We start from the raw sequence: 15,763 nt of genomic DNA on the forward strand, positions 1-15,763 counted from the left end.
TGAAATTGTTGTTTGTTGAACTGGATTGTTGTTTGCTGAAGTGGATTCTCACCCCTTGCTGCCAGATCCTCTCCCCTCTGCTCCCCTTAATTTCTCCCCTGATCCCTTCAACCTACAGCCACCTTAACCCAGCACTGACAACTTTGGGTCCAAAGTATTTAAAGCATTTAAAACGTAGACTACAGGTTCAAAAGATCATCATTAAACAGCAAATTAAGTCCCTGAGAGCTTATCATAATTGTTGATGCAATTTCAAATTCACTGCAATTTTACATTCTACTCACAGCTTGAGGGAGTGCTGGTAGTACACTGGTTAAGAGATCAGCTGCTAACCAAAAGAAAAAAAAAAAGGTCGGCAGTTCGAATCCACCAGCTGTTCCTTGGAAACCCTATGGGGCAGTTCTACTCTGTCCTACAGAGTTGCTGAGTTGGAATCAACACGATGGCAAGGGGTTTGTTGGAGCCCTGGTGGCACAGTGGCTAAGAGCTTGGCTGCTAACCAAACAGTTGGCAGTTCAAATCCATCAGCCACTCCTTGGAAACCCTATAGGGTAGTTCTACCCTGCCCTACAGGGTTGATATGAGTCAGAATCAACTCGTCGGCAATGAGTACAGTACTCACAGATTATAAAACCAAACCCATTGCATTGAGTCAATTCCAACTTATAGCAACCAGTGCAGTGATTAATCACTTGGCTGCTAACCAAAAGGGTGGCATTTCGAACCCACCAACCACTCCTCGAGAGAAGATGTGGCAGTCTGCTTCCCTAAAGATTACAGACTTGGAAACCCTGTGGGACAGTTCTACTCTGTCCTATAGGGTCACTATGAGTCACACATTGCTGAATATATTCCTAGAATTTAATTAGTATCAAAATTTTCAATATAAATGTTTATAGGATAAGCCATTCTAAAAACTGCTTAAGAATTTTAAAAAAATAGAGCAATAAATCATTTTGAACAGGGAACTACATGTTACCACAATTAGCACTACCAAAGTAATCCAGCAAACATTCGAGGATATCAAATTTGCAAGCTTTGTACCAACACTCTGCTTGTGTTATTTATTTTACACTCAGAATGCTTTAACCACAGAAAAATGTTAGAAACTCCCAGGCTAGTCTTCAAAAGCATTTAACCTATGGAAGAGCTGAATACTGTGTATCTGGAGGAAAATGGAAATGCTGGGAGCAATAAGAAGTAACCAAAATTGATAACCAGTAAGACAGAACGGAAAATTTGTTATTTTCTTATTTAAAAAGCAAATTTAAAGTGTAAGAAAGGAGGTAAACAGAACCAGAAAAAAGGGACAGAGAAATGACATTTAGCGAATGCTTCATTTGTGCCAAACACTCAACTTAAACGACCTTGAGAGCCAGCTCAGCTGAACCTAACCGCCAAACTTCATCTTCCCGATATATTTTTTGCCATTAGAAAATTATTAGTGTTTATATATAATACTGTACTAATATACCACCTCCATTATAGAACACACAGAAAAAGATTAAAAAGACAAAGTGACTGTTATCTCTAAAATGAATTATTATATAGTGTTAACTGTCATTAAAAAAACAGTAACTAAAACATTAGTAATTTTAACAGTTAATGAGACATGCTTCTTTTTTTTTAAATCTTGACTTAAGAGTCTGGTTCTAAATTCAGTTATTTAAATTCTTAACTTTAATGGTTGCCATAACTAGAAAAAGATACTTCATCATAACATTAGGTCCAAATACAGGAAGTGTACTACTTGCTTAGTTTACCAAATCATTATACTCATTTTGTAATGCCATCCAGCAATGATGTACATTTGCTGGTAAATTTCTAACTTCCCAAATGCTAACCAGATATTCTTAAAAACTAATGGTAAGGTGCTGCACATTTTAAAATGAGTTCAAAATCCATTGAAACTGTTTTAAGATGATTTTAAAACAGGTTATAAAATTCTGTGGAATTCTGTGCTTTGTGGCTATTAAAACAACGGATTACTTTGAAAACTAGTAATTAAAGAAAAATAGCCATTCATTCGGCCTTTTCAGTGGGAAATTGTTTCAGGGTAACCAAATAATCCTAACTGGATGAGGAAAAACTTCCATAAAAGAAAGTCAGTGAAGAATGATAGAAATAATCAGAAAACAGAAACCCTAATAAAAATATTAATTCAGGCAAGTATTACCAATTGTTTAAAACACTAGGTGAACGGTTGGGTGGAGAGCTGAACCTATGAATAGTACCAAAATAACACCACACAGGACACTTTAACTCGTAAGGAGAAAACTATACACTGAAGAGATTCAATGGTCAGCACCTAATCCAGTGGTCATTCTTAGCATCATTAATGATAATTTAGGTATTTTATGTTTTCTGATGTGATGCAACATGTACTATGAACGTGTTCCAGTCCTAAACGTTTAACAAGAATGCATCTAGCTCACAGATACAGCTTCCAGTTCACAGGAAATACTTAGATAAAAGATACCACAAAAGAAGAAGTCAGATAAATTTAAAAGGTGGGACATTTCTACAAGACAACAGGCCTGGTCTCTATAATAAATTAGTGTTATCAAAAAGGGACTGTGGGAAAAAAAAAGGGAGGGGGGCTATGTTAATTGAGAGAGATTAAGGGCCATAACAATCACATGCAATATGTATCCTGGATTAGATACTGGTTTGGACATTTTGAATCAACTGGGGAAATATGACTGTATCTGGATATAAAGATGATAAAACATGTACTAAAATGGAAGGGCTGATCACTGACAGAAAAAAGCAGGTGATAAAACTGTATTCATAAATATAAAACATATGGTATATGTATGTATGTATGAGTGTATACACACATGCGTGCACACACACACGTATATCTGTACATAAGGTCCCTGGGTGGCATAAGCCATTTGGACTCTACTAACCTAAAGGTTGGTGGCTCAAACACACCCATCAGCGCCACAAAAGAAAGGCCTAGCAATCTGCTTCTGTAAAGATTACAGCCAAGAAAACCCTATAGAGCAGTTCTACTCTAACACATGAGGTCGCCATGATTCAGAATCAACTTGATGGCAACGTGTTTGGTATATTCGTACATACGCACATATGTGTACATGTCCTGCTTCTGTAAATACAAAAGAGTGATTTTTTTTTAAAGGAAATATTAAGTTTCTCAAGGGTACAGATATGGGTTTTGCATATGACATCATTTTTTACAACAAAATGAAAAAAAAAGATTCAAACTTTTCTCTTTAAAATGTCTATCATGAATTTGTTTTGAAAAACACTTATTTTTCCACTTAAAATCTCACCTTTACTTTGAAATAACAAGTTAAATACTACCACCCCAAAATCTTCTAGGTGTCATACTACTGACAGCTACTGATTTATCAGAGAACAGGTCAGCAAACTTACCATTTCATAAAATGATTCGGTACACTTATCTTTTTGTAAAAGAAAAATTCAGTTATCTTTCATGTTCTTCAATCCCTACTCTAGTACAAAAAATGTCATAGTCTCACCATAGCTCACTATCAACGATGCTACCATTTCAGATAGTAAATCCATTTGCCATGCCACATAATGTCCAATATTTTGAAATATAGTGACAACAACAGAAAAGTCATTTCTTATACCAAACACGATACCTGACCATCTGACAAAAGGATTGAGGCAGGTCAATCCTTATTTTAAATATTTATAAAGTCTAACCCCTCCTGATTTTAACATAAAAAATAAATGGAAATACTAATTTTTATTCCCATGCCCCAAAGAATTATCTCACACCCCCTCCCTGCTCCATGTTAGCTCCTTATGCGTATACAAAGATGAACAAAACATGAATTCTGTCAAAGCTCTATAGTTTAGAAGGACAAAGATAAACATTTGGAACACCAGCCCATTTGGAACACTTCCTTTCTGATGATTCTTCCTCTGGATTTTTGTTTTATTTTGTTTTAACATTACCACGCCACCCTTCAAGTCAATCACTAAAAAGCCTTACTATCTCAAAAATTCCTCACCAACTCCAGAAAAGATATCAGAGCTGCAGATCAATTTACAAGGAATTCTCAACCATCTTTACAAATCTAAGATGATTTAATAGACTTCAAACAAATCAAAGCTTCGCTTACTTAGGGGAAGCAAATCTTTGTTTGGTTTTTTTGAGGTATCGGTGTTACACCTTGACACTCCTTTACTACTATTAATAAATCCCTGTTTCTTGGAAGTTTTTCTCCTGCTTCCCCATCTAGCATCATTACAGCTCCAAGCTCCTACTTTAGCCAGCCAGTCATGGCTACAAAGAGTTCTGTTATAGCCAAGAATTGTAATCTTCCTGCCAAGCTGGCTTTTAAGTGACCAGAGGACTGAACCCAGGTGAACGTTCAAATTAGCTAGCTGGCACTTGCCTAACCAATCAAATCAGTGCAAACAGGTGTAAACCGTGGAAAGTGGGGGGAAAGTTCTAAACATGAAAGCAAAAAAAAAAATTAATGGATTTAACTACAGAAAAATAAACTTCTGTAGACCAAAATACAACCATAAATAAAGTCAAAAGACCAAGATCAAACCGGGAATAAATATGCCAACAATTTTTCAATAGATATAGCAAGGGGTTATTGTTTTATTAGTAGTTAATTTTTTTTTTAAAGAAAGATTAATTTATAAAATTTTCAAGTGTTTTTTGTTTTTGAGCAGATCCTGAGTTCCCACCGTGCCACAGCCACCTTCTAAGGTTTTGTTCACACTTAAGTCATCGTGTCTGACACCTCAAGACCCTACCATCTTGGTCACACACAGCTCATCATACCACACACAAATGACTGATCAAAAAGCAGCTCAGGCAGAGCTGGTCTGCTTTGTGAGTTCTGCTCAGGAGCACTTTCTCCTAGATGGAACTGTTACAGCCACCCAGATTTTCTCTGGGGCAGTGGAAAGGCAAGATAAACAGAGAAAGATTGCAACTTTCTGTCACGCCAAAAGCCGTTTCTCCAGCTGTAATGAGGGTTCCCTTTAAAACTTAATGGACCCCAAGAATTCTAGCTGTGTCCCTTTTTCTGTAAAGCCGTCATGACTTACTCTAATCCATGGAGTTCCTCTCCCCAGTGACTGGGGAAGTAATGGGACTGGATGCCCAGTTACAGTGGCCACCTCCCCACATCCTCTATTTCTTTATCGAGACCCTGAACAGGCCCCTTGATTTGGTTTTTGCTTTGTTTTTTTTAGTGAAACACCAGAAGAGATAAAAGCAAGCAAACAATCAAAATCTGGGTAAACATAAGATATCAACTTTTAATGGTCATAATCTAAAATCTGTTTCATACTTTTAGGGATGATAATAAAACTTTACGTTATTCCTGAACCATTTCTCTCAACTACTTTTGTGAGCACAAACAGGAAAATAAAACAAAGGAAAACATCTTAATCACTGTTGTTAATGACATACCCTAGGGAAAAAAATGATTCAATTTTGAGGTGCAATTTCACCAACTTTTGATATAATCTATGTACATTCCAGATGATCAAACTATACACCACAAAATAATTTTAAAAGGGGAGAGGGCATGACAGAAGCAGGTAGCAAGTTGGGGAAAGACTTTATTCAAAAACTCTAAAAACAATCCTCTTTCTATCTAGGTGAGTAACTATTGTGTACGTGATGGGGTGGGGATGGGAGAAACATCCACTAGCTATTCTCCACTAAATTTAGTAGCTAGCTTCCTCACCACCAAAAACACTGGCATCCCATCCTGGAGGAGCTCTTTGCTATATTAGCTTACTCAGGAAAAACTGATGAATCCACTAGGTACTAGACAAAATTTCACTCTTTAAAAAACCAAAGATCTTCCATTATATTTGCAAATAAATGAAAGTCATAACCCTCATGTAAATACTGGCTATGCCAAAGCATACTTTCAATGATCCTAACAGAGCACATAATGGCATAATTGTACATAGTATGTGGCCCATTTTCCTACAACACTGACAAGTGTCCTCCTGCTAGGTGTTTCAGATGAAGAGATGCCCTTAGAACCACGCTTCAGTTAGGAAAAAATAGCCTGTATTCAAGGTATAAAGCACTCTCAAGTCATGTGATACACTGTGATATTTTCTATTCTTTTTTTTGTTTTAAATCCATATTCACCTTGATCCCATTCAAATGATTTCGCAACTCACTAAATGGATCATGAATCAATAAAACACCACTTGGAAGGCATTATTTTCTAACCTTAAGACTACAACAGAAACTTTTTCACAGTAGTTGCTCAATTTTTAAAAAGTTAAACATGTTCTTCTGGAAAGAAATCAAGACATTATCTTAGAAAAAGTAATTTCAAAATTCCAGTCACAAATGTAAAGTACCACTGTTATGCACATTTTTACTAATATGTTTGGAAAGTAAGTACTTACCATATAACACCCCACAAGGAAAGCAGCATTTGCTTGTTTTCGCTGATCAGAGCCAGTAAAATGTATAATTTTCTTCCTAATCATTGTAATGGACTGAATAAAAATGAATAGTTGTTAGTATTTTCTTTTTAATTTCAAGTTTTTAAAATTTTTATTCTCTGATTTTTAAGATAAATTCCAAATATCACAATGCATAAGCATTCATATTAGCAAGAACTTTAAAAAGATTAACTTTGATCCTAAAGACTGTGATGTAAACTATTGTGACAGGAAAAAAAATTGCTTCACTAAGTAAGTGCTATATATTCTTACAATTCTGGAAATGTTCAGTTAAGCATAATACCATGTACCTTCCTATAAAAGACATATTCTGCAATTAGAATGAATGTACTATTAAAGAGAAGGGATCATATGAACAAATACATGCTTAAAGCATATACTACTTCTGAAAGAACACACAAAAAGCTAAAAAAAGTGGTAGGAGAGATCTTTTCTTTCCTTTTACCACTGTTTTATTTTTTTTTTTAAATCTATTCCAAAAACGTTTAAATTAAAAATAAAATTACACCCACTGAGATGGCTATAAAAGCAGAAAATAACAAGCACTGGAGAGCATGTAGAGAAACTCGAATCCTCATACTGCTGGCAGGAATGTAAAATGGAGCGACTGCTTTGGAATAAAGTTAGAGGTTCCTCAAAAAGTTAAACATAGAATTATCATATGATGTAGCAATTCCACTCCTAGTTATATACCCAAAAGAACTGAAAACCAGTATTCAAACAAAAACTCGTACATGAATGCACACAGCAGCGCTATTCACAACAGTCAAAAGATGAAAATAACCCAAATGTTCATAAACTCAAAAATGGATAAACAAATTTTGGTATATCAGCCATAAAAAGGAATGAAGTACAGATAAATAGTACAATGTGGATGATCATCGAAAACATTATTGATAAATGAAAGAAGCCAGACACAAAAGGCCACCTGTTGTCTGATTCCATTTATATGAAACAGCCAGAACAGGCAAATTCACAGAGACAAAAAGCAGATTTGTGGTTGCCAGGGGCTGCAGAGAAAGAGGAGTGACTGCTTAATGGGTACCAGGTTTCCTTTTGAGGTGATAAAAATGTTTTGGAACTAGATAAAAGTGACAGTTACACAACACTGTGAATGTATTAATGGCACTGAAGTGTACACTTTAAGGGGGTTAATTCTATGTTATGTTAATTTTACTACAAATAAATGGATAAACAAGCAAATAAGAACAGGCAAAAATGATCTATGTTGTTAGAAGTCAGGATAGTAAATAACCTTGAGGGACAGGTACAGAGATAGTAACTGAAAGAGGACATAAGTAGGGCTCTTCTGGGGAGCTACTAATATACCCATGTATATGCAGTTTGTGAAAATTCACTGAGCTGTATATAAGGATCTGTACACATTTCTACAGGTATATTATACCTCAAGTTAAAAATAAAAAGGATATGGAATTTAAAAATAAAAGGAATATATGATTAATTAGCTTAAAAATAAAAGGAATATATGATTAGTTAGTTAACTAGTAGCAATGGATTCAGGCAAGGTAAAGACCAGGATACACTCAGTTCAGTAAGAATATAGGTATTCCTTGCCGTCTGTGAGTCAGGTCGCAGTGTTTCACTGATGAACGTGTACATACTTACCTTTGGTTGTTTACAGAGAGTAAGAGAGCCAAGTTAATTAAAGACAAACAAACAGCCATCCAGCAACACAAGCACAAGCTTCATTCAAACTCTAGATACACTTCTGTCACTGTTAGTTGAATAGACAGTAATTTTTCAATCAGGTTGGATGGTCAATAACCACACTGCAAGCTGTTCTAGTAAATGGAAACAACAAAAAGGACCTATACATTCTTCGTTGACCCAAAGGATAAAAGATCATAAATAAATGACTTCAAAAAAAAATCTTTCAAAATTAAAGGAACAAAATGGGATGGAGTTATTTTTAGCTTCCTAGCCTAGTATATAACAAAAGACCTGTCATGGGCAATTGGAAAAAAGGAGGAGGGAAAACACAAATAACACAAGGCCATAAAATGCTTATATTACTATTTACAAGAAAAGTAACGATTAGAAAGAAGTACAAATCTGTAATGAATACAAATATAGTACAAAAATCAACTGAATAAAGTGAAAAAACCAGCTAATGTAAACAGTGGCAACAGGATAGTAGTTAGCTTTGAGAAGAGACAAGACAGTATTTAGAAAGGGGTGTGAGAGGAGCTTCTGAGGTGCTACCAATATTCTATTTCTTGTCTTGTGTGATCGTACAAATGTGTAACCTGTAAAAAAAAACCTGTTGCCACTGGGTTAATTTTGACCCATAGCGACCCTAGAGAACAGAGTAGAACTGTCCCCATAGAGTTTCCAAGGAGTGGCTGGTGGATTTGAACTGCTGACCTTTGGGTTAGCAGTCATGTCACTTAGCCACTGCGCCATCAGGGCTCGGATAAACCACTGTGAGCTGTAGATTTTGGGAGAAGGCACTTTTCTGTGTATGTGTGATATTTCGTAATAAAAAGGTTTTCTTTGGTTTAAAAAATATTGATTGAATAAAGTTTTTTTCAAAAAGTACCTGCTCCCAAATTCAGTATTTTTTACTTGAGAATTCACAGTGATTAATCTGGAACTGCTAATAGTACATAACTACTTCATATTGGGCATGACCAACAATTTAAAATTTTTTCAAATGAATGGAGTCTAAGTTCAAACCAACAGAAACATACTTTTGCAACTCTCAGGGATTCAGCCTTAAAGACATGTGGTTTGCCCTTGCTTCTCCTGCTCCTTAATAATATGGGTAAAGGGTCGTGGTAATGAGTCACAACTAGCTTAGTATCATGGGAGTTTCAAGACAGATTGAGACAAAGTAAGATGAGCTAATTTCTCCTATTACTTTGCTAGCACTCTTTATCAAAGCGAAGGCAGGAAGAACATGACCAAATCAAAGGAAGAGTTTCTCTAGTTAGGCTTCAGTTCCATTAGGTAGACAATAAAAGGTTTGCTTCATTATCCAATTTCCACTTTGGCTTTTCGAGTATTTGAGCATCACCAACCCAAATAACCCAAACTTAACCTGTCCAATCAAAACTCTGAGGAAACATGTATATACACTATGACTCTATTAAAAAAAAAAAAAAAAAAAAAAAAACCTACACGTATGTCCCAAACACCGCCGCACTGAAAAACATGACATTTCCTTTGTCCTGTTTTCCATATTTTTCTCCCCAAGACCAGGCTAACAATGATTACTTAAGTCAAATCTTAAGTAAAAAAGAATTTACCTTTAATTTCTTATTTATCTTGCAACAATATCTGTAAACCATTGCCAGATTGAGTGGTCCAAAATCTGCATAGAAGCTTTAAAAATGAAAAAACAAAAATGCATATGTTTAGTCTAGATGTTCTAAATGTGAATACCTTTTCGGGTGGGGGGGTACAGATCAAATTAAGACAAGAAAGCACACACCAAATTGTTATCGGTCATAAAATTTAAAGGTATTGCCTTACTAATGGAAAATTTAAAGGTATTGCCTTACTAATTGCCTGTAAAAACTGCAACAAATTAAGTCCTACGACATCTAAATCTAACCTCAAATAACATATGAAAATACCTTCTAAATAAAAAAGCTGTTTTTCCACATATTTTTCCACTGTAATAAACACAGTATCTTACTTTAGTATACTAGTTTATATCTCATTTATAGTGTAAACCATTAGAATTTCAAACGTAAGTGTTCAAATTTAGGGAGGTTCTTTACTTTCAATTTTTTCCCCTAAGGATTTATTTTATTACCAGGAATTTTAAAAAAAGAGTAACCTGGAATTTTCAATCAACAGATTTGTAATTTTCCAAGGCTACCTTATTTATAAGCATACCTCTAGAGTCTTCAAAGTAAAAAGATTACTCACAATCTTTAGAAAAGCAAGTTAATACTTACTTCTCATATTCAAGTTCATTATCTATGCAGAAATAATGTAGATTTGATGCACTCTTTGGTCTGCTGTAGAGAATGGCAAAACAAAGGCGATCTGAAATGGAAAAATTGTAATGTTCCTTCCTTCACATTCTTAAAAAACATTTCATATATCAAGATGCAACTCTTTTCACATGACTTCAAATTTTTATTTTTTCCATGCATGTATCAGATGGAAGGGGGGGCCAATAGGTAATTTCAAAATATTCTGGCTATTTTGGTGGGTAATGATAGATAAGAAAAAAAAATGTTTTGAAGAAGAAATTTTAAATTATTCCAGTTTTAACAATGACTTCTCAAATAACCATATGGTTTGATTTCTGGAGGAATCTCTCATTATAAAACTTTAGTTGACCTGGATGAAGACATTTCAGCAAATGAAGCAGACATCAGATGGCTAGTCATCAGTCTTACATTAAGCTTATGATTTTTGCTATGTTTTCAACGCATCCTAAAAAGTCCTTTCTGTAACTTTTTTTTTTAAGTTAAAGAAAATGACCTTCAAATTGCAAATTGCTTCAAAATTAACATTTACAGAACACTGACAACAAACCATATGTTTAAACTGTTCTTAGGGATCACTACTTTTTTGTGATTTGTAATCACTACTTTTGTGTTTTTACAATTAGATTACCATTAAAACAAGCAATGAGAGGTTTCTACATGATGAGGTTGAGATGATCTTTGTGTTCATAAATGCAGTTTGCCTACTAGGAGGTTATAACAATTAGCAAGAATGGTAACTGGGCAGTAATGCTCAGAGGCTCCACCCTTCTTCCCCAAAAAGAGTTGCCAAAAAAATCTTGGCAAAATAAAGTCATCTGGAATAGTTAGTAATAGTAATATTAGCAGGACTAGTATAAAACCTTACCCTTGAATTTGCCTCAAAAATGTAAAATCAAGTACACCCATTATATATACGTGAGTGTGTATATATATATATATATATATATATATATACATATACACTTTTACTAGAGGAAGAAGAAACAAAGGACACCAGCTGGCATCCTTTCGCCACATGGTAATTTAAAAAAATTTTTGTCTGCCACTCAAGTCACGCGGTATTTATTTCCCTGTAAACTCAACTAAAATTTCTGCAACCACAAACACTCAAACGGATGACGGGGCTTATTTCTTTCCTACCACAAATGACCCTTTATCCTGTGTACCGTGGCCGAGGTTGTTTGCTCCTGAGTGGAGAAGCTCAACTTACCTACCAGTTTGTGAGCGTTAAGCACGCAAGTGTCACAACCACATATACATGCGTGTATCCATCCCAAAGCAAGACCACACCGCCTGGGGATCAGAAGTCCCAGGAGGCCACCCACGCCCATGAGACGGCGTCCGTCCTGCTGCGATGTTAAAAGCACCTCTTGGCCGGCACCTCGGGGCTTCCCCGGCCCCAGTGGGCCACGCCCTTTCAATACTGGGTGCCCGGGCGACGCTCTGGATCGGGAAGCCCTGCCCCCTCCTGCACTCACTCACCTTTGATCACCTCTGCTACCAAACGGGTCCCTGAGCCCTCCCGGCTCATGACTCCAAAGCATCTGGAAAGCGGAGGCGAAGGAAAAGGACAGGACCGGGTGGGCCAGGAGCAACCAGCTGCCAGGAGAGGAGAGGCCGCGGCCACACCTCCGAAGTTGAAAAGACAAAAAGTTTAAAGGACCGCGCCCAACACAAACTGCATGCCACCGACTCTGCCAAGGAACGACAAACCAGGCGAGCCAACCCCGGAAGTTCAAAACTTCTGAAAACAGCCCCAAAGCGGGCGACAAGTGAGCAAAGGAGAGGAAACCCCCGAAGCCCTCCGAGCCTTCGCCTACGCGTTGGGGACGCAGCGGGGCCGCCTGCGGGTCCAGGGTTCCTTCATTGACAAAATTCTGAACTCAAAGTCGGTACGTGCGGCCAAAGTGTCACAGAAGCAACCGGGGGCCTTTTAAAAGAAAGCGTCTCAGAAAGCTCTTTACGATAAAAAGGACTTCTCGGAAGAGAAGGGTTGGACGCAGAGCCCCGAGGTGGACCAGACTCAAGAGGGCCGGGCGGCGCCGGCCCGGCCCGGGGACTGGGCCCCTCCCTCAGCCGCCCTCCGGCCACCCTCGGATTTGCCGCCACCAGGGGACGCTGCAGCCGCGGCCGCCGCGCGCTGAGCCCTGTCACGCCTGCCCGCGGCCCAGTGGGATGGGGCTTCTGCACCCCGCGGTCCGCGGTCTGCGCGAGGCCATGGCTCAATCTCACGCGCGGACGCGGGGCCAAGGCGCCGCAAGGCCTCATGGGCCCGTGCAACCCGCGCGTGTCGTCGGGGAAGCGGGCCACCAGCGCCCGCGCGCCGACGTCCATCTCCACGTGTGGACCCGCCGCCCGCTGTACAGAACCTGGTCTGGCGGGGGAACGCCCTCAGGGAAGACTGGCTGACTGTCGAGATTGCTGGGCGTGCTGGCGTCTGTTCTTTAGAACCGACATCATCAAAATTGTTTAAGATTTCAAGGTAAGCCTAAAACTCGGATCATTCATTCCTTTAAAGGTTTGGCATTTCTCCTCAGAAAAGTTTTTTTTTAAATTCTGACAATATTAAGTAACCACTTAAAATATTTTTAAGCCAATATTCATGTTTATAATCTAAAGTGAAAAATATTTAAGATACAGTATGATCTTAATTTTGTTATATACAATCTGGTGCTGGGATTGTGGTTAATTTTCATTCCTTCCTGTATTTTTTCAAGTTTTCTATGGGAAGGTGTTACTTTAAAAATCCATGAAAAAAATTTCAACGACCCTCCCTTCAAACAGAAAAGCAATACAGTAACAACTCTTTCCCAAGAATTATACTTTATTTATAATCTCAGTATCACAAGATATACATTTTTGCCTCAAAAGTAAACCTGCATACTTCCTAACCTTATTTTAAAATTACAGATGGATCAGAGTTAAATGTAAAAAACAAAACCAGGAATTGTTTTTTATACTCTCCAACTCCAACTTTTTCTAAATAATACAAAATCTAAAAGCCATAAAAAATTGACTAATTGATCCATACACATTTTTAAAAGGTCTTCAGGCAATAAACACATAAAGTCAAGAGACAAACTGGAAAATATTTTAAATTCAGCTCAGGATGCCCAACTTCAGTTTTATGTTATTGCAAAATAACCAAAGGGCAAATTTAAACTGTGAGGTACCATTTTTTCCTCATACTGGCAAAAATTGAAAGGAATATGATCAGATACTGTGTTGGAGAAGTTGTGGGAAAACAGGCACACTCACATAGTACCTGGGGGTGGGAACAAACATAAATTGGGACAGCCTCTATGAAGGGCAACAAAGAACAATTTGGCACAAATTTTCATGACTGAAAACTGGAAAGATTGCTAAGACTATTAAGTGATAAAAGCAAAGTACTTAACAGTGTATATGTATAATGGGCTACCATTTATAGGTGTGCTAAAGCGTACATACACATGTATATGATTGTATATGTAAACCTCCCATAGTAGATCTCTGGAAGGACATACAACAAAACTGGTAATATCAATTCCTTTATAGGAGGAAACTGCGTGTATGAAAATAGGGAAGGGTAAGAGATTTATTATATCTTCATGCTTTTTTATAACTTTTGAATTTTGTACCATATATTACCTATTCAAAAGTAGGAAGTTTTTAAAAAGTAAACTTGCAGGCAGGCAATGTTTTTCCAAAGCTGACTCTTCATCAAAATAGGAAGTATACAGTGAGCACAGTGTAAGGCAACCTTACACATTTAAACAAGAGAACTGGCTAGTAACTTCTTTTGTTCTCTACCCTTCTCCTGAAATACAATTTCTTTTAACAAACCCAATCAAAACTGGAAGTAGCTAGATGGAAGTGGGAAGGGATTTTCCCTCCAAGTCCAAACCTGAAATTAAATTCCCTAGGCAATATTTTATACATTATAGGGGAGAAAAAAAATCACTGATTTTTGGTGTTGAACTATCTCTGCATAATACATTATCAATATTCTATTGTTAGAGTGATATTAAACCACTACAGAGGCTGGAATGCTGGGGGAGGGTCATTTATTAGGAAAGTGTTATTAGAAACAGGGCTTTTTACCAGTTTTCCTTAAAGCTCCATGATTAAACTTATAATCAATGTATTATAAATGCCTTTAATATTTTTTGGTATCAAAAACAAAAAACTGAAATATCAAAGTAATAAACCATCTTGCCTATATCCCTGTCATAACACCATCACCCCTGCTTCTTTGACTGATACAGAAAAATAGATTTCACATTGTAAAATTTCACAATTTTAAAATGTTGACAAAAATATTTAAAATCCATCCTTGGGCCAGATTTTCAGCAGGTCTGATTTAGATTTTGGACCTCCAGTTTGCTACCTCTCCCCTTAGTAGATACTTTTAAACAAACAAACAAAAAATTTCCTGCATAACAACTGTAGATACTTGGGGATAATCAATCATAAAACAGAGGGAAGTATATTCTAAAACAGTTGTAGGAATCAAGTGGGAATTATAATACAGTGTCTACTTAATGGAAAAGATCAAAAGAACTCCATTTGGACCTATAGACACATTGGGCTACTGCTTCTTTTTCCCCCTTGAACTGGGCTAACTTCACAGTTCCTGGCAGAGCAACTGGAGACATCCAGGGCTTTCTTACAGGGTGGGGAAGTTCAGCCTTGGTGAGCTCACCTTAAGACAAGCAGAAAGGAGAACCCATGTTACTAGGGAGCCAGAAAGAATAGGCAAAAGCAGAGGCTCCATATGAATATTGATTGTCTCACAGGAAGAGGACCAAAATATTTAAAGGCTATGAGCAGTCAATTCAGAAAAGAAATATAGATGGCCAACAGCATATGAAAAGTAACCTTACCAATGGCTCAACATAAAAAAAGTCTATCAGCATGAACAGATTACAGTAGAAGACCACATCACATGATTATCTCATTAAGTACAAAAAAAGTCATTAAAACCACCCCTTATTCCTAATCAAGTCTTTGCACAATGGCTAAAAGAGAACTTCCCTAACCTGATAAAGATTATACCTACAACAAATATCATACATCATGCCTTAACTTTAGAAGCATCCCCCAAAGTCAAAAACAAGACAGAAATTTCTGCTAGCATAACTTCTGGTTAACAATGTAATAACTGGAAATGCTAGCTGACAACAAGATAAGAAAAAGAAATAAGACATAAAAATTGGAAAGGAAGAAATAAAGTTGTCCTTATTGTCTATCTAGAAAATACAAGACAATCTGTAGACAAACTATTAGAATAAATGAATAACGTTTGGCAACATTTCTGGATATAGATGATTAACATACAAAGCCCAAGAACTTTT

At 37.0% G+C, this 15,763-nt stretch overlaps 1 protein-coding gene across 4 annotated transcripts in view; it reads right to left on the reverse strand.

The window, feature by feature from the left end:
• The window catches only part of CDC14B (cell division cycle 14B), a 109,727-nt gene extending 97,286 nt beyond the window's left edge, over nucleotides 1-12,441 (reverse strand). For all 4 annotated transcript variants that reach the window (XM_023735841.1, XM_023735840.1, XM_023735839.1 and 1 more), the window contains exons 1-4: nucleotides 11,910-12,441; nucleotides 10,386-10,476; nucleotides 9,729-9,804; nucleotides 6,400-6,492 (exon numbers count right to left, since the gene is read on the reverse strand). In XM_023735841.1, the coding sequence (XP_023591609.1) occupies nucleotides 6,400-6,492; nucleotides 9,729-9,804; nucleotides 10,386-10,476; nucleotides 11,910-11,958 (309 nt within the window). In that variant the 5' untranslated portion in view covers nucleotides 11,959-12,441. The remainder of the gene's footprint in view (nucleotides 1-6,399; nucleotides 6,493-9,728; nucleotides 9,805-10,385; nucleotides 10,477-11,909) is intronic.
• Nucleotides 12,442-15,763: the final 3,322 nt, after the last annotated feature.

This window comes from Trichechus manatus, unplaced genomic scaffold (assembly GCF_000243295.1).
Source record: "Trichechus manatus latirostris isolate Lorelei unplaced genomic scaffold, TriManLat1.0 scaffold00082, whole genome shotgun sequence".
NCBI classification, from domain to species: domain Eukaryota; kingdom Metazoa; phylum Chordata; class Mammalia; order Sirenia; family Trichechidae; genus Trichechus; species Trichechus manatus.